Consider the following 24,827-nt stretch of genomic DNA (forward strand, 5'->3'; position numbering starts at 1 on the left):
TATCTTCTTCCCTAAAAAAGAAATGTTATTCCTACTCCCATATCGTTGCCTGAGAGCCCCTTAATTTCAAAATCATAATAACTTGGAAGGAGGGGAGCATAATAATTTGGAACATTCTCTGTTCCAGGGGAGGCTCCTGCCTTCCTTAGCAGACACCTATCTTTTCAAACTGAGGCATCCTATTAAACACTCTCTGTTCCCCACCACGGTGTCTCAGGGCACTGAGAGGCAGGTTGTGTCCATCAAATACAGACAGATGCACATGGCCAAGCCAAGAAAGAATTAAGATGCCTTGGGAATTTTTATTTCCCTCCCTGACATCAGTTTATCCCATACCTTCTGCTGTGCCAGCCCCTGGGGTTTGCCCTACAAATACACAGAGCAGTTGGCAAAGCAGCAGCTGATACTGAGCAAGAGGAGAATATTCAGGATCTCCTGCAGGAAAAATTAGTACCTTGCTCTTCCTGTAATGAAGGTGTCAGTGGGAGCACGGGGAGCACCACAAAGTTACTTTTCAGGAAAGATGGTCTATGAGAAAAAAGGCTGCTTGTGGCAGCAGAAGCTAGCACATGCCTCAGCACTTCCACACCAGCTTTAAAGAGCAGTGTGGCCAAGAGAGTTACAGGAATCATACATCACAAATGTTTGGGTCATTTCAGAGTATTTCATATGGCCTCTAAGAGCCATTTGGGAGAAATTCCTCCCCTTCCAAAGTTGTCCGTCATTCAGAAAGCAGTCTGTCACCAATCCCAGTCAAAAAGGCTCCTTTCAGACAACAGCTATAAATTAACCAGCCAGGGAAAGAAACCCAACAAAAATATTCATTTAAATAAAGTAGTCAATGATGCCAACAGAGGAGAATGGTTTAGACATCATGCACTGAAGAAGGAGGGAGCAGCAAGGAGGGGGCAGCTCTATTGTAACAGGCACTGAGGCTCTGGTCTGGCTGGCAGGTGGGGCCACTGAGCCACCACTGATTCTGAATCCAGCCCCAGAGGTCTCTGTGTCACCAAGGAGCAGGACAGTGTGGGTCAGAGCAAGGAACATGATGGTTAAAGGGAAGAAAAAAAGGAAATTTGCATGCAGAACTTACCTTCCTGTTGAATGTAGCATGATTACAGGAATGTACGTGACCCTGGAATGTGTAAACACGAAGACCCTAGGAAAGAAATAAACAGACAGCATTTAAATAAGTTACAGCAATGTAAGTTATTCTATAGCCTTGGTGTAAACAGAAAGACCTTGATGTTATGGCTGTGTGAAAATCAAGACACACTGTGTGATACAAAGCCAGCTCCTGGTTGCTAGAACAGGAACACATTTTGTACTACTACTAAGGATCTATCTCCTTACTTCACATAGTAACCAGCAGAAAAGTGGTTTCCCCAAGTCAAACCATCTCCCTGGCTGGAGGGCTGCAATTACAAGGTGGAACTGCTCCTTCCAAACCACTCAGCTCTTCCTCTCAGGCAGTGAGTCAGTACATGCCTCGATATTCCACATGCACCAACTAAGGTTTCCTTAAGGAATCACAGGCATGAAATCAAAATTAATTATCTTTTGTCATCTCCCACATTAGGCCATAGATGACCTACATAGAGCAGTAACATATGTCAGATGTCATCATTGATATCTAGCTTGTTCTCCCAGTACAGGAGCCATCCAACCACACTACCTCCTGCTAAAAAACCCTGAAATCTTCAGGGATATTGATAAGAGATGCACTTCTCTGTTTTCATAGAAAGCACTGGCTTCATGGGTTAAAAAATACTTCCTGTTAAAAGTGAAGTCCAGCTTGGAGCAGTGCAATCATATGCTGAAGAACAAATTTTCCCTCTAAGAAAGCTTTTATTAACACTGCAATTGGAAGACAATTTGTTGCATTTTTCTGGAGAGTTGAAAAAACCCAACCACAAGATCTGAAATTTGACTGCTTATCCTGATCTTGGATCAGTCTCACAGGAGCAGGGGTAACATAGGTTAACTGTACGTCTGTTATGCTTTTGGAGTTTATATCATCAGCTTAATCCCATTTTACTTTCCTGATTAAAAAAAAAAAAAAAATCACTCCTACTCTGACATAAGAAATTTAAATTCTCTTTTTCACTGACAAAATTTACATTTTATCATCAGCATGTCTAGCAGCATATTCTCACTGTTTGCAACAAGCCCTTTCAGAAAGCAGTTAATGAGCTTTGACCACAAAGTAATTCTGGAGGGACGCTCCCCGATAATGCTCTGTGGTTCATATTATGTCTCTGAACCACTTAGGAGAACTCAGCCCAACAAAGCAGCAGTTGAAGAGGATTACATTGTTGTTGTAAATATCTCAGGGGTTAAGAGCAAAGAGGGAAAGGAGCTATTGAGGCTGAAGAGCAGAGCTGATGCAGGAACATATGGGGATTCATTATCTGCAGATAAATTCCAGTGGAAAATTAGAAGACAGTTCTTGAACAGAGAGATACAAAAACGTACTCCACTCCAAGTAGTGGGGATAAAAAAAAATCTCATTACTATAAGAGGCTGCTTGAAAAGCCTGGAAATAAATGACCTTCTCCTGTATGTGATCTTTTGCCTGGACTTGGAGACCAAGGAGGCTCTTCCCAGTCTTGCTCATATGGCATTAGAATACAAATCTCTGATAAAGCCCAGCATTTAATGCTGCACTGAATTCTTTTTGTTTAAAAAAATGTCACCCAAAGGAGGGAGCAGACAACTTTGGCAAGTACCATTTTGTATCTCATTGTATTTGTCATTTACCTCTCTGTTGAAGTCGTTTCTGTCCAAGGCCACATGGCTGTTGTGATCATACTAGGAAATTGGTATTATTCCCATAAAAGGATTGCAAGGCAACAAGAGAAAAAGGCTCTGAACTATTAAAAGCTCTGTATTTAAAGAGCACACCATCCACCTTAAGCAAAAAAGGTTACCAGAGCACAGTTCTTGAGTCCTCTGTGGTTTTAAACAGAGTCACAAAGGGAAAGAGTGCTAAAAAACCAACTCCAAAACCCCTGCATGTTTGTAGGTTAGATATTAGATATAGACTGGATATCAGGAAAAGTTTCTTCCCCCAGAGGGTCTGGGGCACTCAACAGGATCTCCAGGGAATGGGCACAGCCCCAAAGTTGCCGGAGCCCAAGGGACAGGGTGGGATTGTTGGGGTGTCTGTGCAGGACTAGGAGCTGGATTGATGATCCCAGTGGATCCCTTCCAGCCCAGCAGATTCCATAATTCTGTGATTTCTAAGTAATAAAACATGAACCAATGAATGCCAATACAAGGAAAACTTTAATAATTACAAATTCACTGCTGGAATAGAAATGTGATTACACAAAATTCCCTAAGACTGACAGGCAGTTTAATTTGATAAAGGTAACAGGATAGGAGACAAAGATAACCATAAGCAGTCTAGTGAGAAAAAATGTCAAGGACATGAGATGTACCTTGTGGCCCAGCAGCAATATCGATTGCACCCAGCCCATGGTAACAAACCAAGCGCTGGTGCATGTTTTGCATGTAAAAAGTAGCCCTTGTAAAATAACTGCTGCTGCTCAGCAGGGTGTAGTATTTACCCTCAGACAACCTCAAATACCAATACACACACAGTAACCTTTCCACAAACACAGAAAAAGCATGCTGTCACAAACCTGTGGGAAAAAAGAAAACCACATGGTTACTGCACAAAATGCATGTTAACTTTCAGCTTTCCCTCCTTAAGTCAATTCAGTATAAGCCCTCTGAAAAGGATTTTAATAAAAGTAATAATAATGATAATAGAAGTCAGACAAAGGCAATGGTTCTGCAAAGTGTTTCTCAATACTATCAAAACTTAATTTCCAAAGTGCCACTTTATTCAGTGCACAGCTCGGGTCTTTTCTACCAACACTGGGAAATCTGAGATTTGCAAACATAAAAACAAATCTGGAAAGCCACTACTTGGTTGCAATACCAAATAGTGATAGATATTCTGTGGACTAGAATTCAAGTTAGCACTGAGCTTTCAGCACCAACAGCTCAGCAGTAAGTTAATGAAATCTCTTTTGCATATGCATTCTGCTTTTCAGGCTTTAATTATAAAATAATCCACTATAGCACCACCAGTGCTTCATGCAGTGTGGAACTGAACAGGGCTCAGTTGCAACCTGGGTGCATCTGCTATTTCAATAAATTTCTTTAAAGTTCAAGTTAAGCAAGAACAAACATTTGGGCCCTGTGTCACAAGGAAAACAGCAGGGAAAAAGAAGGTGATTGACATTAAGACAGTTCTTAGTTTGGGGAAAATTATGGTGCTTTGCTGTAGCCTGAAGGTCTCATTGACCATCACCCCTTTTAGAGGGAACAATCCCAAACTGAGAGCAGGACCAGCAACAAAACACCAGAGCAGAACTCTGAAATGGGAGAAAGGCCCATCTCCCCCACCTTTAACCCATGGTCTAGCCAGTCTCATTGCATTGGACACGCCAGCAGTATAAATCATGGAAAATACATTATTAATGTCAGCTGAGTCTGGACTGAAATATTAATGGAGGAAGTCTGCGCTTCATTCCCTCCTTGAGCTATTGTCAATTACATTAATAATCATACAGTCTTCCTCTGCAGGAGATACATCGATAACAGCAACATTCAAAGAAAACAAAATATGAAGTATTCTTTATTGTTGAGATTTTGGAGGTTTTTACTTATTATCCCCACATGCACACACACATATAATTTTCCAGTCTGAAACCCAGAAATTAGAATCAGTGGTTAGAAACACCCTGGCATTATGCTGTGGAGCCAATCAACGCTTCAGCTTCCACTGAACACAGGCATTAATTGCCTGCCTTGGACTGGAGCTACCTAAAAGACTCCCAAGAGTGAAAACATTCCTTTGTTAGAATGAAATCTGGTTTCATGGAAAAGCAGCCTGATCTTTGGAGCTAGGGATCTGCAAGCAGTAATCCTGCTGCAAAAGTAGTTAAACAAGGTTTCTAAATTCAAATTATTTTTTGTTCCTATTTTCAAAGGATAAAAGCCCAAGATTTGGGAATCAATAGTAAAATTATGTTGTAAATCCTCCCTACTGTGTATCCATACAGATACAGGAACACCAGGCTAAGACAAGACAGTCTGAAGACAATCATAATTAATTTGCTTCTTTGCATTGCAATAATTAAGTTTCACCTTTAACTATGTAACACAGCAGCTGAATCTTCCTATACTTGTTTTAATTACCATTTCAAGAGCAACAAAATAAAGCTCCCAAACTCAACAAGCCATATTGCATGCACCTCTGGAGAAAACACACAGCCAAAACCAGTAGGGTGCCATTTGAAAGCTATTAATGTTTCTCAAACTCTGCTCTTTTGGCTTTTTTACTGGATTTTGAATGCCTTGCTGTACATGAACATCTGATACGAACAAACTCACTTTGCAGGTCCAGAATCAAGATAACAAATGCATTAGATCAAGCTGAGTGTAATATCCTAGTCACAACAGGTAATTATGAGTTTGATATGAGCTTTTAGATAACAACATTTGAGTATGAGATTTATCTAAACAGTGTTCAGATAGGAAATTTATTTGTAATTTCTTGGTTCATTTAGAAATTAACTCAAACAAATAATGTTCATTCAGAAGGACTAAACTGAGAAAAGTGTTCAAACCATGAAGCACTCAGCTGTGGAAATGTTCACCTCATTCTCTTTATTAAAAACAAACAAAACCTCCCAACAGTTCTTCATGAAAGGTTTAATTGCATTTGGGAGAAAATGAAAGTTCTGAGCCTACATAGGTGGAATTTTCCCAGCAAATCAAACACTGTAATGCTTTGCAATCTCCCTTGGCTGGACCTGAACTTTTGCTAAAGCAGGGAATATTCACTGTACTGTGATTTCTGGCTACCAACTCACTGGGAAGCTCTAACCCTCCTCCTTCCTTGTTGGATCTGTACAAGAGTTTCCATTTTCATAGTAAAATGTAAAATTAAAACTGTGCATTCTTCTCATTCCCATGCCTTATTCACAACATGGCCTGTCTGCCTCAGCTAGCAGGTGGGAGCTCCACAGGGCATGCAGCAGATCCAGCAGAACCGTGGCTCCGCTGTCCCTCCGCGCCACAGGGAATCGTCCGCGTGTTTGCCATGAAGTGGGAGACATCAAAAGGGACTTGGATCTCTTCACGAGAGCAAAAGGTCATTTTTAGGAGAGAGAAAACTCATTTCATGGGATATGCACAAAAACTGGAAGAAAGAGTTAAAGAATATCTGCCCTTTCTAGCTCTGCAAGACAGCAGCTTTCTCTCCCACCCCATACCAATCATGTGGGGTTCAAACAGGGAAAGTGCAGCCGGGATGAGGCAATGCTGGGTATATGGACAGACTGGGAAATGAGATGCTGGAAAGAGGCAGCTCAGAAAGGGACCTGGGGATCCTGGCCAGTTGGATCTGAGTCAGCAGTGCCCTAGAGCTAGGAGCAGCAGCCCTATCCTGGGGGATCAGGCCCAGCACAGCCAGCCAGGCTGAGGAGGCGACTGTCCTGCTCTGCTCTGGGCTGGGGCAGCCTCACCTCCAGTGCTGGGGGCAGTTTTGGTTCCTCAGTGTAAGAAAGGTATTAAGCTATCAGAGAGCATCTAAAGGGCAACAAAGATGGTGAAGGGCCTTGAGGGGAAGCTGTGTGAGGAATAGCTGAGGGCACTTGGTCTGTGCAGATGGAGGAGACTGAGGGGAGACTCATCAGGGCCTGAAACTTCCTTGTGAGGGGAGGAGGATGGGAAGACACTGATCTCTGCTCTGTGGGGACCAGTGACAGGACCCAATGGAATATCCTCAAGTTGTGTCAGTGGAGTAAAGGTAGGATATTTGGGGAAGGTCCTTTCCCCAGAGGGTGCTGGGTACTACCCAGGCTCCCCAGGGAATGGGCACAGCCCTGAGGCTGCCAGAGCTCCAGGAGCATCTGGACAGTGCTCCCAAGGATGCACAGGGTGGGATTGTTGTGGTGTACTGTGCAGGGTCAGGAGTTGGGTTGATGATCCGTCTGGGTTCCAGCTCAGGCTATTCTGTGTTAATAACTCGTTCCAGCAGCCCCCTGCACATCGCAGGCTCTGTGTGTGTCCCCCCAGGCCAGCCCTGCTGGCAGCCAGAACCACTCTGGGTCTGCTGCATCCTGTCCCACAGGGCTGCACTCCCAGCAGGGCAGAACTGCCTCCATCTCTGAGTTACACCGGAGGCTTCACGGGCACATCAGTGCAGTGAGCACTGAACACTGAGTCAGAGCACCGAGCAAATCTGGAGAACAGTTTTGCCATCTGTCACCACAGAATTTACTCCATGAACTTGAGCACAGAACCTTCAGCGCAAAGTTTGCTTCTGTTCTCATCACTTGGAATAAACCCTGGGGGGAAGAACCACACAGAGAAGGTTTCTGGATTTTAGAGCAGGGCATTACTCAGATGTTTTGTAGTCCCTTCTTTGGGAAGTAAAATTAACTTTCCACTATTTGTGTGCTCTGTTACATGAGGATTCACACACGCAGGTGTATGCACCAAAGCTGAAGCACATCAGCTGATGGCCTCTTTTTAAAAAAAAAACATTATTCACTACATCTCCCCAAAGAAATGAAAAAGAATTTTGATCTCTTTAAAATGCATGAACTTCTATAACAACTTTCATACAGTGAAACATTAAAAACTTGAGAAGCAGTATTTTTCTAAATCTGGTAGGTAATAAAATCTAGAAAGAAAGCTCTGCCTGCCAGCTAAGCCAAACATCATGCTCTTCATCACAGAGCAGTCTTCCTTTCATTTCACATTTAGTAACACCTGCTATTAAATATATAAAAAAACTTAATTAACCTTGTTTTGGAAGACTCCTGAATTACCTCACTTGTGTAGGTCTGAACTTTCACCTGAATGTAACATTAATATACCTTTTGCACCAATGATGCAGGCATATTAATATTTCATAATTGGCATGAGAAGTATGTTTCTAGGCCAAGACCTTGTATGCTAAATCTGTTCAAAGTGAACCTCTAAGGCTCTCCTAAAAAACCTTAAAAACAGGAGTTTATAGTAGAAATGCTGACAGATTATATTCTTGCCAGCATAATATAACCTGACTCAAAGATAAATGTTTCATGAATTAAAAAAGTTGAAAAAAGCTCCTCTGTTCAGCTTTGTTCTCAAGATGAAAGTGAATTATCTTTTTGTCTTCTACTGACACTTGGATTTTTGTACTGCAGTCTGCAGAAAACTGTAACCACAGGCAATATTTAAACAGACATGACCGTGTGGGATTCTCTCCACACTCAACTCCTGTAAGAGACATCAAACTTCCAGCTGCATAAGGAAGAACAAAGGTTTTATGGGAAGCAGATCCTTTCTTGTACCTGATTCTGTGAAGACAGAGAAATGTCACCTCCAGCTGAAGAGATCACACAGGAGCACAGTCCCACCTGCATGGCCCCGCCAGGACAGGTGTGGGGGGCGGGGGGGGCAGGGAGAAATGCCTTTGCTGGACCCATCATTCCTCTACAAGAAAATAAACAGTATAAAGAAATCCCTCCAAGATACTGAAATTCTTTCAGTGAGAGCAGAGCTGTGTATTACTGCCCTGGTTGGTGTTGGCAGATGGGCTCATTAGCAGAAGCTGCATCTTCCTAAGGATCTGGAAGGTAGCTGAACAGACATCACCCTGCCAGAAGCAGGAGAGCAAAATTCCAGAGCTGCATTCCTCCTGTCCAGTGTGACTCTGGGAGTTTCAGGGTTCCAGGGAGGGAAGGATCAGCAGTGCAGAGGCAGAGATAGCCAGGGAAATCCTGCAGTGAGTAATGTGAGCTGCAGATTAACCCAGAAACTTTGCAGCACTTTCAATTAACTTGGCATACCATTGCTTTGCAAAACAGACCAGCCATTTCCAGGAGAGCAATGCCTGAATGACAGGAACCTGCTAGGGCTGCCTGAAATTAAACACCACGAGCTCTATTACTTTAATGTAAAAAAGATCAAAAAGATGAATTATAAATGAACAGAAGCTTCTGGTGGAATATAACTGGAAAAGCTACAAGTGTAGTCCAAGCACAGAAAAGATACAAAATCATTTCTGGTGGACTTGAAAATTAAATTGTATGAAGACAGAATAAAACAATGAATCCATAATTTAATTATATATAAGAAAAAGTGAGAGCACTACATGTGGGAAATAATTTCCTCCTTACCTGACTATGAGAAGTTGCATATGAGTCTGAAGGGCTTTAGTTCTCTTAAAAACTGAAGCAAAATTTTGGCCAAAATGCCAAATTGTTGCCTTCTGTAAACTCCAATCAGAACAATGATTTCTTTTTTGTAGCAGAAGAAAATAAAAAATTAAGTGGCTTTAACTGCAAAAGCCAATATAGAGACAAAAGCAGGACATACACAACTAGGTTTATTAAGTAAGACTAGGGAGGTGGCCCAAACATTTAAAAAAATAAAAAGGAAAAAGAAAAAGTTAAAGGACTTCTTCCCTTCAAAGAGTAAGCATAAATCAAGAATAAGCAAGTAAGGTCGATGTTCTTACTTGTCTTACAGCCACTGGGAGAGGGTTTACTTCTACTGGAATAAAGGAATTTGTAAGCCTGCTGCATTCACAGTGTGAATTTTGTTCTGGCAGTCACCACGCATCAAATGCATCTCAGCTAGGTTTCAAATGGCAGATGCACAGCAAAAAATAGCAAAAAAAGAACAACAAAAAAGGGCAAACCTAGCAGAACACAGCTGCAGTACTCCTCCACCAACCAGCACTGCTGAATAGCTTTAGAATTTTTGGAATTTTTGGAATCGACTTCCCAAAAAAGAGGGCTTGGCAAAGAAAGAAATCTGAATGGAAGGGGAAAATACATCACTTGCTCACCATGATCTGCTTTTCCCAACTACAGCTTTGGGAAGAACAGCACTGTTGACCTGAATGACCAGGATCAGAGAAGAGAATCCAGACTATTTGGCTGGAAACACTGAAGAAGTTATTAATTGGGAAAAGAAGTCCCTGCAAGAAAAAAATTAAAATAAGAGAAAAAGTGCCTGTGTAGTTTAAAAAAAGTCTTTAGATATAAAAATTTAAAAATCACCAGTAGAAGAGGAGAAAACATTGCAATCTGCTCTTACAAATGCACTGTCCACAGATTCTGCACAACAGATCCTGCTTACACCATCTACAGATTCCAAAGGAAAGGGGAAAAAATATTGTAAAAGCCCATCAAAAATATTCCTAACCTTCTGCAGTTTCAAATTCTGAATTCTATAAGTATTTGAAATCAAATTCATGCCAACATTTTTAACAGTAGAATTTTCTAGAGAAAAAAGAAAGTATTACAAGAGTAGTATGGGAGTAGTTCTGTTTTTAGTAAGTCTGCTGGATAGCTAAGCTTTATTTTTTGCAATAGCACTGCTGCTGCAAATAAAAACCTGTATTCAGTCCTGATACAAATAGAATTAGGCAAAACACCAATTTTGAAAATCCTACCTGCTTTAAAGCACTTATTGGTCACTCCACAGCATAATTATTTTAATAATTAAAATTATACTCCAGTGGTTTAGCTTTGTTAAGTTTATTAATGTTCCCCAATAAACTTAATGACTGAAAAGACATAGAAATAAATATAATTTTTAATTCATCAATACTGGCACCAGAACTGGTGACTGGACTTTTGGGATCAGAGCAGGCAGCTATTTAAGTCACCTTCAAAGAAGCAGGAGTAGAGGGGTTAACTAGAAAATCTTTACCCCACATCAAAACAGATGTCATTAAAAAGTCATACAGAGTATATAAATACATAATTCTTCTTGTGCAAGAAGCTGTCAAATAATAAAAAAATGCTGAAAAAATCATTCCAAAGCAATGTGAGATTTTCTCAGAATGTTTTTGTCAGGGGTGATAACAACATTTAGCAACTGAGAGCAAGATCTCTTCACCTGTTTTAGCATTGTTTTCCCAAGATACATCCTGGCAAAAGACTGCAGCAACACTGAAGAGAAACAAAACTCCTGGCAGCCTTTTCAGAGGCCTCTTGTAAAATTACAGCATGATTGCATTACTTCTTAAATTAAAAAAAGTTTCTCACAAAGTTCAGCCTGTCAGAGTTGCCAGGATTAGATCTGGGACCAAATGTATTATAACTGAGCCCAGTGCTGTATAAATATTAGATCCATTATTCAAACAGCTCACAGGACACTTCCAGCTTGATTTTACAGTCACAAAATCTCCCTGTGAAACCTCTGCCCTGGGATTTTTCCCCAGGAAAGGAAGGGCTGTGGCATGGGCCCTTGTCTGAGCATCAAGGAGATGTAAACAGCAGGGTCTTACCAAAGGAGCCTCAGACAAAGAATTGCAGCCTTGGGCTTGGTGAGTTATTAACAGCAGCCGGCTCTGTAATTGTCGGTGAAATAATCTCATTGACACATACAAGTTAGGAAATGGAGGGCTCATTAACAAAGCCTCCAGCCTTTATTAGAGCATATAAATAACCAAGAGCGCCTGCAAAAGATCGATTACGGCCTTAAAACGTTTACTGAATCAGTGTTTAATTAAGACAATTTTAATATGCAAATCAAGCCTAATTATCATCATTTGTTAATGTTAGTCTGCCTGAGCTCTAAACAACTACAGCTGCAAATATGGTAACACTGTCATATTTCTCCTGCTTTCTCCCCCTACAAAGACCTGCAGAGCAAATGAGCGAGTTGCACTCCCCATGTGTATGAATGCTTTCAACACCACATTTCCATCCACTCTTTGAAGGTCAAAAAAGTGCTCAGCATAGCATAAAATGGAGTGGAAATGTTATGCATTTTTTCACCCACTATTTTGAAGAGTGCTTTAATTAATATGTTTCCTACCCCAATCCCTCTGGGAGCTTCTTTTCATGAGTATCTGCCCTGGTTCCATGCAGTGATTGAATAGGTGCGTTTCTAACACAGCCTTTTGTCACTCTGAAGCTGATATTGGGACTTCTTTCTCTTCCTATTTCCTCTACCCTGGGAATGGTAACATTCCCATGCTGAGAAGCCACAGCACTATGGCAAAGTCCCTGGAAATTAAAGTGTGAAGCAACCAAGAGAACAGCACAGCCTTCAGCATTGTGATGGGAGGAGCAGCTGAGGAGAAAACAAATGTCTGTGTTCCGATTCTAGAAGAAGTAAAATTAAAGCCTCAAAACCCCCAGGAATTTGTTTTGGGAAAGAGAGTGGGGCAGCTGCAATACAATCCTGGTAGAAATAATTTTTTTTTCCTGGCACTGCTGCTCTCCTGATGCCACGATGAGCTGCAAAGGTTAAAATGAAGGAAGGAGACCACTGCCTGTTGATCACTATTGATTTGTTGTTCAGTGCTTACACTGACAGCAAGGGAAATACGAAATTCTCCTGTTTGCAACATATCACAATATATAAAGTCACTTCTTTGTTTTTCTTTGCCATTAAGTTTTCTTTCCTCACATTCCCACCACTTTGGAACCTGTAGCTGCTAAGCCCTCAGCTGGTTGAGGGCAAAACAAAAGCTTTCTACTTTTACTTTCTGTAATATATTTGGTATTTCTAAGGAAAATAAGTCCTCATGGAAGGAAAACAGGACATGCAGTTACAAAAGGCCTTGAGTCTTTCAAGACATAATGGATAAAAATGTAACAATCAGAGGAGAAATTAAATACAACTTGAAAAGCCCTCAGTTCAAATGGGAGCAGAGTGGCTTTCACCAGCATCTGGACTGGCTGGTGGGTGAAAGGGCTCCCTACAGGAACCACATTTGGGTTCATCTGGGTAGAGATCTGTCAGGAAGTCACTTCCCAGCTTCTTTCTAAAAGCTCTTCTCTGCAGACAACCTTGGAGAACAGGGCATGTCCAATAAAATCTGGCCATGTTATTGCCCACACAGCAAGTTCACACTGAAGCTGGGTCAGGCTAGAGCACAAATCTGGGCTGGGCGACCAACCCTTAAGTAGGAGGAGCCCCTGGCCCGTGTGAGCTGCAGGCAGTGAAGAGAGAAGGCTGGAGAAGGGGCTCCAAGACACAGGCAGGTACCAATTCCCTGCATTCCCCATATGTTCCTGTGGAAACTATGCAGGGGTGCTGTGACATTCACATTCTCTGGAAAGAGAGACATAATTCTGTCTCTCAGGATTTCTTGGAGAAGCACAGATAGAAGAAGAGAAAATCTTTATCTCTGCTCCTGTGCTTTCCCCATGTGGAATGTGGTGTGGAGATTGTTTACCTGCAGTGATTGCTGGGTTGGATTCTGGTGAAGGTTGTTTGGGGTTAGTGACCAGTGGGTTCCAGCTGTGGCTTGGGCTCTCAGCAGAGAGTCATGAGTTTGAGTTAGGTGAGTAAGTATGTAGGATAGGATAGTATCTCTTTAAATATTACATTAATGTAATATAGTATAGTTTTAATAAAGCAGATCCTTCATCCTTCTGATCTGGAGCCAGATATCATCATTTCTTCCCAGATTCAGGGTTCATTTTACTACAGGCAAAGGGGCTCCCACATGGACTAAAAACTGCTTTGGGAGCTGTGGGTGCTTCTGGTGAATATGTGAACCTGAGGAAAGCACAGGAATTTGAACTGAATCATGCCAGGTAAAGCCTGCAAAATTTAGTCTTCTAAAGTTCTCCTGTAGCTGCTATGAAAGACACTCTTACTTATCCTTCATTAGAGAAAATGGCCAGGATTTTCAGAGCTGGAATTCCAGTGGAACTGTGTGTAAAGAGTGAAACAAGTACACTTTCAGGAAATACCTGCAAATCCAAGAGGCAGGGAAGAAAGACTGAAAATCAAATGCAAGTTCAGGCACATGTAGTAGGCTTAGTGGAGAAGTTACATGCTCAGACATAGGAAACAAACACTTAAACCTTGGAGCTATTCCACCAGGACTAGGGCAGGGAAGGGAAAACCAGAGGAGCATTTCCCAAGTTCAGTTCAGTCAGACCTTCCCTCAGCACTGCAATGCTGCCTTGGCTGTTTTGGCACAGGGGATGTTTCCCTAAGAGTCACCAGCCCAGATGTGCTTCAAACACACAGGAACTGATGGGAGAATTCATGGCTGGGAGTTCTCATTTTCCTGGTCATCTTCAGGCTACTCAAGTAACACTGGACAAGAGTCCATCCTTTCTGTCCCAGCTGCAGCTTCCCACCATGGGAAGTGCTGTGCCCTGGTACATCTGCTCCAGGTTTCCCCTCCAGTTACATACAAATCCAGCTACAAGTGGGCAAAGTTCTCTTACTGAACCGTTACTCTGCTGTCCCCACTGTCATTTCATGTTCTCCAGTTTAAACTTGCTATTCATATCAAAAATACACAGAATGCATTTTGACATCTTGTAGGGTCCCATTACATGCAGTCAGATGTCCATTCATTTTATATCCTGTTAGTTACCACCATTCCCAAACCTCCTTCTATCTCAGCAAGATGAAACATGTCCTGAGTCAGATATGGTTCTGACAACTCCCTAAGAGACATACACATACCTCAAAGCAGGCATTACTGTCAAAACCCAAAGGGTTTAAAAAATTAATTCTGAAAAAAAACAATCTGCATAAGACATCCATATCAACAACTCTGCTCCATAGCAATGTCCAGGCATCTTCCAAATTAAATGGTACTTCTTATGCAGAGATCTTCTCTGGGCTCAGCCATTTGAACATCCAAGTTCAAAAACATTGTTAAAAGAACTTTGCAGGTGAACATTTTCAACACATGATTTTGATTAGCAAAGAATGAAGTGCAAACTAAGCTTTGTCTTTTCAGAAGGCAAAGGTAAAAAAAATATATGTCTTTTTAAATGAGAAGTACCTTCATTGATAAAATGCTTTCATTTGGGTTTGATTACAACCCCCCAACATACTATTTTCATTTTTGCTCATTCCCCTTTCCTGTCTCCCTCATCACTAGGGTCAACACACACAGTCATCTCTTGATCTGAAAAGTAAAGCTCTTTCATTAATTTTATTGGTTTTGTACTTTTCAATTTAAGCCAGAGCTTCACTGATTACTCAAAGACAGACCAAGTGTTTTTTCTTGAATTAGAAAAATCTAACATAACAAAAATATTTCAACAAAAAAGAAGCTCAAAAGGAAAGCACATAAAGCCCTTTAAAATGCACGACCTATAACTTGCATTCCAGCTCTGCAAATTTTCAAATAAAATTCCAAAATCTCATGAACAAGACAAGATGGCACAAGAAGCTTTCCACTACAAGACACCACATTCTGTTAATTTTCTCTCCAGTGAACTGAACTGCAGATAAATGACCCAGAAACGAGCAGGAAATGAGGACATATCACCAACAGGGTTTTATGAATATTATTTGTTAGAAGACAAACTCTCTTAACAATACCCGACCCGTGACTAATTTCAGGGGGTCAGGGTGATCTTTGCCCTCCACTGTGTAGGGCATTATTCTTCTCTAGAGAAGTGCAGAGGTTAATTAATAAAATGCCAGCAAAGAAGAAATGAGACTGAGCAAGAAAATGCTCATTCTTGGTCTCTGCTATAAATAATGCTCTCATTAAAATTCTGCCTTGGAAGAAAGGCAAGTCCATTAGTCTAGGAGCTAATTTTTACTGGCTCCTTAGATGTATGCATATTAAAAATTCAGTGTTTATAATTGCCAGCCATCAACCACCTAGTCAGTGCTGTTCTTGGAGTTTTTAATTATTTACTTCATTTGCATAGACACTCCAATTTATGATCAACCATTTGGTTATCAAGGGACAGTTTTAGCAATTCCTCTTTTGCGTTTTTATTTATTCCTTCTGTATCCCCAGTAGGAGGGCTGAGAGGACCTTTGCCAAGGTAGGTGGCAGTGGGATGGGCCCATCCCCAGCCTCCCACCCTATCCCATGGCCAGGTTCCACGGACACCTACTGAACATCTTCATCCCACCTTGGAGCATCACAATGGGGTACAAAAACAGCCCTCCAACCCAATGCCTTTGCCTCTTCTTCCTCAGCTCTTGCTGAAGGCCCTTGCCTGGTTCCTTGGCCCCAGAAAAGGAGGGAGGAGCTCTCAACTGGCAGTGTGCTCCCCCTTTTGCTGCTGGTGCTCTTGCACTTTGTCCTAAAGGTGTTCTCCTCCTCCCACAACCTTTGTTCCCTGAGGATACAAATGCTGCAAAACTGCCTCCAGTCCCATCCTCCCTCGGGACCAGCAGCCTCTGCTGTTCCTGCTCTTAGGCAGACACTCAATTTTTTTCCATTGCTGCCTGCCCAGTGCCTTGGGCACATGAGAAGGAGAAAAAACCTTGGGATTTCTGCAGTGGCATAGGAGCTCTGGGAAGCCTGAGTGCAACTCCTGCTGCCAACACTCCCTCCAGCTGGACATCGTCCCCCCCAGGAACCATCAGCCCAGGGGGAACACTGACTCCTGAAAAGTCACCCCATTTTTGGGTCATCCTGAAAAACAACTGAATTACCTAACTCAAGACATGCTGTCTGACCTCAGTGTTCCCTGGTGGGCTCAGCAGCAATGGGAATGATTGATTTGCCATCCTGGTATCCCTGTGTCCTCCCTGGGCACCACGGCCAGTGACTTTTTGCAGACAGGATACCAGGCAGCAAATGTGACAGGAGGGAGCAGCCCTGCCTGGCAGGAAGGGAACTGATTACCCATCCTTCTTTTTGCCAGGAACCATTGCTTTGCTGCAATTCATACTTTTCAACAGCCAGCCTCCAGAAAGCTTTGGGGGAAATGAAGGCAATGACACCAGAGATTACAAATCAATCACCACTAGAGAACCTTTTATTTGTTAGAAGCTTCCAAGCAGAAAACAGACACCAAAAAATATACAATATATCCTGATTTTTTTGTTAGCTGTTTCCTTTCCTTAAGCTCTTTTATGCCACGTTTTTCTCTTGACACCACTGTTTACTTTGCTTTCACATCAATCTCTCTTACTACTTATTTATCATTTATCCTTGATTTTATCTTTCTATCATCTTTCTCTCTCTTAACCTACACAACCCATAGTTATCTGGGAGGAAAATATGACATGATTATCTACTCTACACTGTCATCTTCCCCCTTGTTCCAGCCCAGATCCCTCTCGAAAATGGCACAGTAACATTGACAGAGGATGGAGCAAGGTCTATCTAATTTTTATTGTCTTGAAGTAATCACTTAGATCTGCCTGCTTTTGGTCACGACATTATGTAGGGTTTGGCACAGTAGGATCCATGCAATAAGGAAAAATTCCAGGCATCAATGGGACACTCCTCTTGTGGGACACTTCCCATCATGGCAGGAATTTTTTAAGGGCTGCCACGAGTGCGGCCAGAAGGAATCAGAACACATTGTTACTCTAGAGCTGGGAACAGTCCTGAGCAGCCAGCTCTGATTTTACTCACATTTATGCTTTCTCTCATGATCTGATTCACATCCTCTTATTAACTGAAGTGCTGTCAACAAGAATTGACAAAGTGGGAAATAGACCTCTTCTAACAATAAACATGGTCAAGGAACAGGTCAGTTTAAATAAATCAGCTGACATAAATTTGGTAAAATAATATCGCAGTACTGAAAAATTCCTTTTATAAAGTTTAGGCTTACTGAATAAAAGCAACTTTCTGTTCTAAAATATTAATAAATTAGGATTTAATTATATTGTCAGATACTGAAAAAAGATCAAAATTGTTGAAGGGGAATATCCAAAATTCTATAGACACTACAGTCTGGTTTTCAGAACAGAGGTTTCCTCATGAGCTGATACACAGAAAGTTTTAAACCTATTGACTTTCCCTGCTAATCCCAATCTCGCAGACAGCAGGACACAGCTCATGAGGGGTACAGGTGCCCGAGTGACCCATTTCACACATCCTGATAGAAGATAGGAGATCCACGTCCTATTTCTCCATCTATTCTTGGATAAGACTGTTGGCAGAACCAGTTCCAGTCAGACATCCCTGGGCTGCCCAGGCCCTTGGCAGCAGAGCACCTCCTTTGCCAGGCACTGCACACCCCGAGCTCTGAGCTCTGCCCACCTCAGAAATCCTTCCTGGGCATCTGCACTGAACCCTGCCTGCTCCTCCCTGGGGATGAAGAAAATTCCCCCTGGGATGCTACCCAGCATGTGAGACAAGCCTGCAAAATAAAGATGTTTCCACAGATACAATAGGATCAATCGGGTTTTATGATTAAATTATCTTCCCTTGGATAATATTCTAATCGTGTTAAAAGTGATTTTGTGTTTAGGTCTGTAACATATCCTTAGCCTCTCTAATTATTTGGAAAACTATATTGTGTTTACTGTATCGATTCAGCTATTGGAAATCTTGAGATTGCCACAAAATATTTCTTTTTATTATGCCATTTCTGAAGTTGAATATTGCTGAAAATTAATAGCAGGCAATTATTTTAATACCCTCTTACTGCACATTACTTATGAAGATTGATCTAAATTGCTAAAGACAGAACCAATTTATCTAAACAGAGTTATTTAACACCGGTATGGATTAACTTTATATAGTCAGGTAGGCAGAAACTCTGGAACTCTTTCCTTCCCTGGTCTTAAATTAAGGAAAAGAGTGCTGCTCCAGAACAAGTCAAAACATTGACTTTTATACCAGAAAGATGTCCTCCATCAAAAACTCTGTTACTTTGGTGATGCTTATAGAGCAATTAGGTGCTATTCAGGAAGTTTATATTTTATATCTATATAAGGACCATTTGCAATCCATGTTACCTGTACCTAAAGAATTGATAAATTCCTATAAGCTCATATACACAAGGGAAGAAGATTTACAGAAATGGAAAACAATTTTTTGTGGCTTTTTCTTTGGCTGTGAATGCTGGCAGAAAGCCACTGTTTTTCTGAATCTGTAATTTTATGCTACGGTGTTCAGCAGATGTTTATCTAAATCATTTAAATCTGTCTTTTCTGTTTCAGACACATTTAGTATTAAGGAATGATCCCTGAGTAACAGCATACATTAAAAGTTAATTAAGAGGAAGTTAAAGAAGAAAGAATTACTTTTTTCATACCCCCAGCAGACATTTATTTCATTTTGGCAGGTTAAAAAATGAGAAAATTTGGAGCAAGGTGTGAGAACCAGCAATGCATATTTTTTGGGAAAAGCTTTATTATCCATTTCCTTACATGCTAATTAGGGAATGCAATCCACTTGCTAATGTTGAGTAAAAAATGTAAATTGCTCCATTAATTTGTTTAATAGCCAAACTCTCAAAGTGGCAAGTCAGACAGCAGATGGGGGCTGTCACCACAAACCCAGCCCAATTCTGAACACCACACCAGTACACACAATTTACTGCCTTCTCAGTTATTATCAGTGCTCAGTAATGTATATATTGTTTTAGATTTAATACAAAAGTTTACTCTTGACTACTCATAAGTGTTTCTGGGGTAGAAGAATAGACCTAGAAAAGGTGTGCAGCCCCATAGGCATAGACACACACTTTTGCAGGTGTGTGGCAGCTGTTTAACTCTCCTTTACAGCAAGTCACACTCCACTGGAAACACCAGGGTCTAAATTAAAAGCAATATGAGCATTTTCCTCCAGAAAAAGAGTACTTTTTGGATTAAAAAAAAAAGAAAACCAGAATACTCTGAAAATTCGTAGCAGTTCTTGCAAACTCCATTTTCTAGATTAGGAAAAGTAAGGTTTCAGAGGGACCCAATTTCACCAAAAATCAGCACCTAAACCAAAATTATTCAAATATGTTACACATAAAACTGCTTAACTTTTTTCCCCTCACAGTATCTTGCATTGCCTATCCCATTTCCTACAAACATGACTTTTTATAAACTTCAATTACACTCATACAAATACAACTGACACTTATTTGCACTTTAACTGGGTCAAATAAATTCTACCCGCATTTCCAAATGCAGTGAGTTTCAAACTCAGCTTTCCATCTCAACCAGTAAAACCAGCTAAATGGCACCACTGGATGGAACTGGGAAATGGGAGAGCTTTGGCACATGTCCTGACCATTGCTGAATTTTTATAACTTTTTGCTCAATCAACTCTTTGTTGCTTTTGCACCAATCTCATATAAACCAGGAGAGATTTAAATCAAAAGTTGGCCCTGGCACAGCTGTACAATATCCAGCACTGAGTAACCTCCTTTCCTGTGGTTTGTTCACAGGGCAGTGTGACCACCATCACACCGAATGTCACTGAATTGCTGAATTCTGCTTCCTGCCTACCACCTTTGTCCCAGTGCTTCCAATCTGAGCGTGATGTCTCATTTCTGAAAGATTATTGCTTCTCTATAAAACGTTTTCTGAGGGGAAACAAACAATCAGCTGAGTAAGGGACTGGCATGTAAAATACTATCATTTGCAAAACACAGGCCTGAAACCCCCTTGGAGGCAGAGGAGCTGGGCTTGTGCCACAGAAGAGGGAAAACAGGAAAGCCATAATTACATATTTATTTTTAGAGAAAATGAGAAGCTAAATAAACTGTAAAACCCCAGTCTTTACCGGTAAATCCTTTCTGTCCTGGAAACCACACTGTGCAGAGTGGGAACAGCCAGCTCCCAGGGGATCAATTGGTGGTACCTTTTTGGTAGTGCCTCATTCTTCCTGTGTTGGTGCCAGGACACTTTGAGTCCTGAAACAATTAATTTTAGCAGTGCCACAGTGAACCACTGCCAGAAATCTCAACTTGAGAGACAACAATGCTGCTGCTGAAGATGGTTCTTCTGCTCCAGGTCTGAAATCACCCCGCAGTCAAGAGGGGCTTTGGGACTGCTCTCCTGAAAAGAAACTCACAGACCTCAGCCTGCCAGGAAAGCAGGACACAAAACATCCAAACATAACATTTAAGAGGGGATTAGTGCGCTCACAGTTGGATTTGTCATGGGATGGTGTGGGACACTGGGATTTATGGCAGGGATGAGCAATTGCATGCTGACTGCCTTGATAAATGTTGAATTACTCCAAGAAAATAAAGGAGATGCCAGTATATACAGGAGGAGAAAACAGGCAGAAGAAATTCTGCAAGCAATCCCAGGGCACTCAGAGGACAAGCCTGTTGTCAGCTGAAGAGCCTGGCAAATGTCACAGTGCAAGAAAACCTGGCTGTCAACTGCAATGACACAGCAAGTCACACCTCTGACTGGAACACTGTCTCCTTGATGGGAAGTTCCAGATGGGCCCAGTGATGGAGACAGATGTCTTTCCATTGCCTCACATAAATTTCACATGCAATTAGCAGTGGATTCTTTGCTGCTGAGTGAGGGACACTGAGGGCTCTCAGCATACAGAAAGGACAGTTCTCCACAGAGTCACTTCTGGTTCTGACAATCTCACAATTCCAATGCTATGACACCTCCTCATCTGCAAGGCAGGAAACGGACATGTGCTCCCATTTCTATGGGCAACGTGAAATCCCACCAGGATTGTCTCCTGGAGCACTTTTAAATACAACTGTACAACACAAATGTTCCTTGTTGGGTGTCCTCTCCAGTAGCCCATGCCAATGTCTCCCAGTCCACACTGACACTGTTCAACACCCAAAGCTCCTTCTCAGGAGGTCTGTCATATTGTTCATCCCATCTCCACCATTTTAGCAATCAGCTCTGTCTCTCATTTGCACAAAATTAATCCTTTCTACAGAAAAACCTAAAAATACAAGTGGAGAAAAAGATCCCAGAAAGAGAGAAGTGAATGTTATATTTTAGAAAATCAGTTGAAACATCTCAATGCTCCTTGGAGGTCCCTTCCAACTGGGCAGATTCCATGATCCGTAGGTTGTTGGTACAGCATGTTGACAGGGCAAGACTCTCAGTTTTTGCTGTGCTTTTCTCATGCCCAACCCTGCAGCCCAAGGGTGAAAGGGTAGATGGAAGAGAGGTGAAGTGATATGGTGAAGTGACATGCCTACCACTCACATGCAAATCCCTGGGGCAGTGAAGAAGCCAAGAACCACCTCCTAAGTTCCAAATCTGTATTGTAGTAGACCAACCCCACTGCCTCTTAACATAAAATATCCTCAAGTACTAATCATGCTTCTAAATGTGGCAGAGGAATTCAGCTGTAGCCAAAGGGCTGCATTTTGGCCTTGGACTACAGCATGTGAACAACACCTCCCCATGCTGCTGCCTTCAGGGTGTCAGAGCACAGAACAGTTTCACACCTGTGAGTGCCTGGCAGCTCCCAAACATAAAATATGCACCACCAAAATTCCATCCTTTGGGCAACATTTGAAGTGTGAATTCCCACTGCAAACCTTCACCATCCATCAGTGCTCCATGGGGTGTTCTACTCAAAACCAATTTGGCAGCCTACAGCTTTTCCTGCAAAACCAGGGCCCTCAGCTATTCTGCACATTATAAAATTGACTACTTAAGCTTTCTTGAAGCAACAAGAAAATATTTTTATGCAAATACCTTACAAGGTCTGAAATTCCATTTGTCTGAACACAACACAGCTGAAGTTATCCTGAAGGTCTGTCAGCTTCTCAGTTCAAGCCATTTCCCAGGCAGTACCTGGTTGCTCTTATGAAAAGGATTTGAAGTCCAAAGCAGCCAGCCCCTGAGGCTGTGGGGAGCCAGAGTGGGAATAAATGTATTCACAAGCAGTTAAAAGGGAGTAATCTATGCAAGGACATCAAGCCATCACCAGTATTTTGATTCAGTTTTTACCAAACTGAAAACCTAATCACAGAAAATGTATTACTTCATGTTATTGTTAGAAGAAAGGAAATTGACTTGTAAGGTTTGGAGTTTGTTTGGGTTTTAAAAGATCTTTTTGAGAATGTGTAGCCATAGTGACCATGACATTTAACTTCACAGACCAACAGATTTATCTAGTTCCCTCACAACCTGAACTGCACAGGAATTCTCTCCTCTCCCCCTCCACCACTGCCTCATCCAGAAGAGGATTCAGTTTGGAGCAGATGTGTTGAAGCAGAATCCGTCTGCAGCCAGCACAACAATCACTATCCAACAGTATTAAGTGGTCTTTTGGAAATTTTTTTGGCAAACACCTTAGTGCTCCCCTCCCCGCCACCTCTCACCTGTAAAAATCCATGGACCAACCTGACTGCCATCTAAACCCTTATTTCTCACGCCTATAAAATAATAATAATAAAAAAAAATAAATGCTCAGTGTAGTACAAAGCATTTTTTATGACATTAAACAATAACATAATAGTTCCAGTGAAATTTTGTGCTCTTTGGCTGAAGTTTGTGGCTTCTGCCCTGGGCTCTCAGCTGTCCAGAGCAGAAACATGCTACAGTTTTGTATCTCCTATTGCACTTCACACATCAGAGGACTGGTCTGGAAGAGATGTGTTAATATAACATCAACTAAGTAAATTTAGCCATTATTTTAAATTAATGTAGGTATTGTGTGGTCAGTGGTCATCTGGTAGAGACATTATTACACACATGCACACACCAAATTGCTTTTTTGCTAATGACTCATTTGTTTTATTCCTGCCTGTTTCAAAAAAGCAATTAAGTTGAAAATGACCTTTTGAAGATTGTACTTGTGGACCAATCTTTTCATTTTTAATTACTTACTTTGGTTTAATTGTTACATTAGGAACTATTAAGAAAGCAGCCAGCTTCATAATCAATAATTTAATTAGAGTTTTAGGACCAAGAAGTCAATGCAAATGTTATTCTGCAGCCAGGCCTTTCCCAAAGCCTTTGAAAGAACTTTACTCCCATTTTGTTTCAAAGTGACATTGGCGACACAGAAATCAAACTCATTCTTACTGCAATATATCCTGCCCACACATTATGGATGGACACAGGCAGCTGGTAAGAAGTTCAGGTTCAGGTCAATCTTCACTCTGCGCAGGGAGGAGCACAACCTATTTCCCTCATTTTTATTTCATCCCATTCTCACCAGACCCCTTGCCAGGAGCCACACAGTATTTACTGGAACCCATTGCCAGACTTCCAATATGTTACATTTATCTATTTATAGCTCTCTAATTACTACTAATATCCAAAGACAAGCAGCAAGTGAAACTAGATGAAATCTGCCTCAATGGGTGGTGAATTAATATCCCCTCCTTCCTTCCACTGCTTCTCACTGCCTGCCCTTGCAGGTTTGCAACGCAGCAGTGCAGGGAGCTGTCAGTACAGTGGGAATTGCAGGGCCTGAGGTGTCCCTCGTTTGTGATTACAGAGCTGTGGATCACATGGCTCCATCCCTCCACACTGCCTTGCCTGGCAGCAGCTCTCCAGGTGAGTGCTGGGAACTCCTGTCCATCACCAGCTCCTCCCCATCACCCATCCTGGGCAGAGCAAAACAGCACAGGGGCAGAGGGAGCCTTGAGCCATGGCAGAAGCTTTGCTAAAAGACACTGAGCCCTGCAGGGCTGCAGCAGTGGGGGCAATCCATGTGCTGGGAGCTTTGGGAGTGGGGCAGCAAACAGGACAGGTGCTGCTATACCTTGCTAGGGATGGATCACAGGGCTGCTCCAACCCTGGGAAAGGCAGGGATGTGAGGAAGGAGCCAACGCTTGCTCCAACACACCAGTAAGCCAAAGCCAGACTGGGCTGCACTGCAAGAAGCCTGCTCTGGGGGGTGCAGATTTTGGAGGAAACTCCTGCAGAGCCCCTGGGGAAACCATGACTGCACAGGAAGGAAAGCATCCTGGGGCTCCTGGAACTGGCTCCACGGTCACGGCCTCAGGGCTGCCAGAGCTCAAGAAGCGTTTGGACAATGCTTCAGGGACAGGGTGGGATTGGAGATGGTGCTGTGCAGGGCCAGGATTTGGACTGGCTGGTCCTTGTGGGTCCCTTCCGGCTCAGCACATTCTGTGATTCTCCAGCAGCAGCTTAAATGACTGTGAATATCATGATGGAAAGTGTTACTTTAATCTAACCTCACTGCCATTTATACA

The 24,827-nt window shown here is 42.0% G+C and overlaps 1 protein-coding gene across 1 annotated transcript in view; it reads right to left on the reverse strand.

Annotated features, from left to right (window-relative positions):
- SPAG16 (sperm associated antigen 16) overlaps window positions 1–24,827 on the reverse strand; it is a 363,638-nt gene that overhangs the window by 119,269 nt on the left and 219,542 nt on the right. The window contains exon 14 of the mRNA XM_030278464.4: window positions 1,094–1,159. Within this exon, the coding sequence (XP_030134324.4) occupies window positions 1,094–1,159 (66 nt within the window). The remainder of the gene's footprint in view (window positions 1–1,093; window positions 1,160–24,827) is intronic.

This window comes from Taeniopygia guttata, chromosome 7 (genome assembly GCF_048771995.1).
Source record: "Taeniopygia guttata chromosome 7, bTaeGut7.mat, whole genome shotgun sequence".
In the NCBI taxonomy this organism is placed as follows: domain Eukaryota; kingdom Metazoa; phylum Chordata; class Aves; order Passeriformes; family Estrildidae; genus Taeniopygia; species Taeniopygia guttata.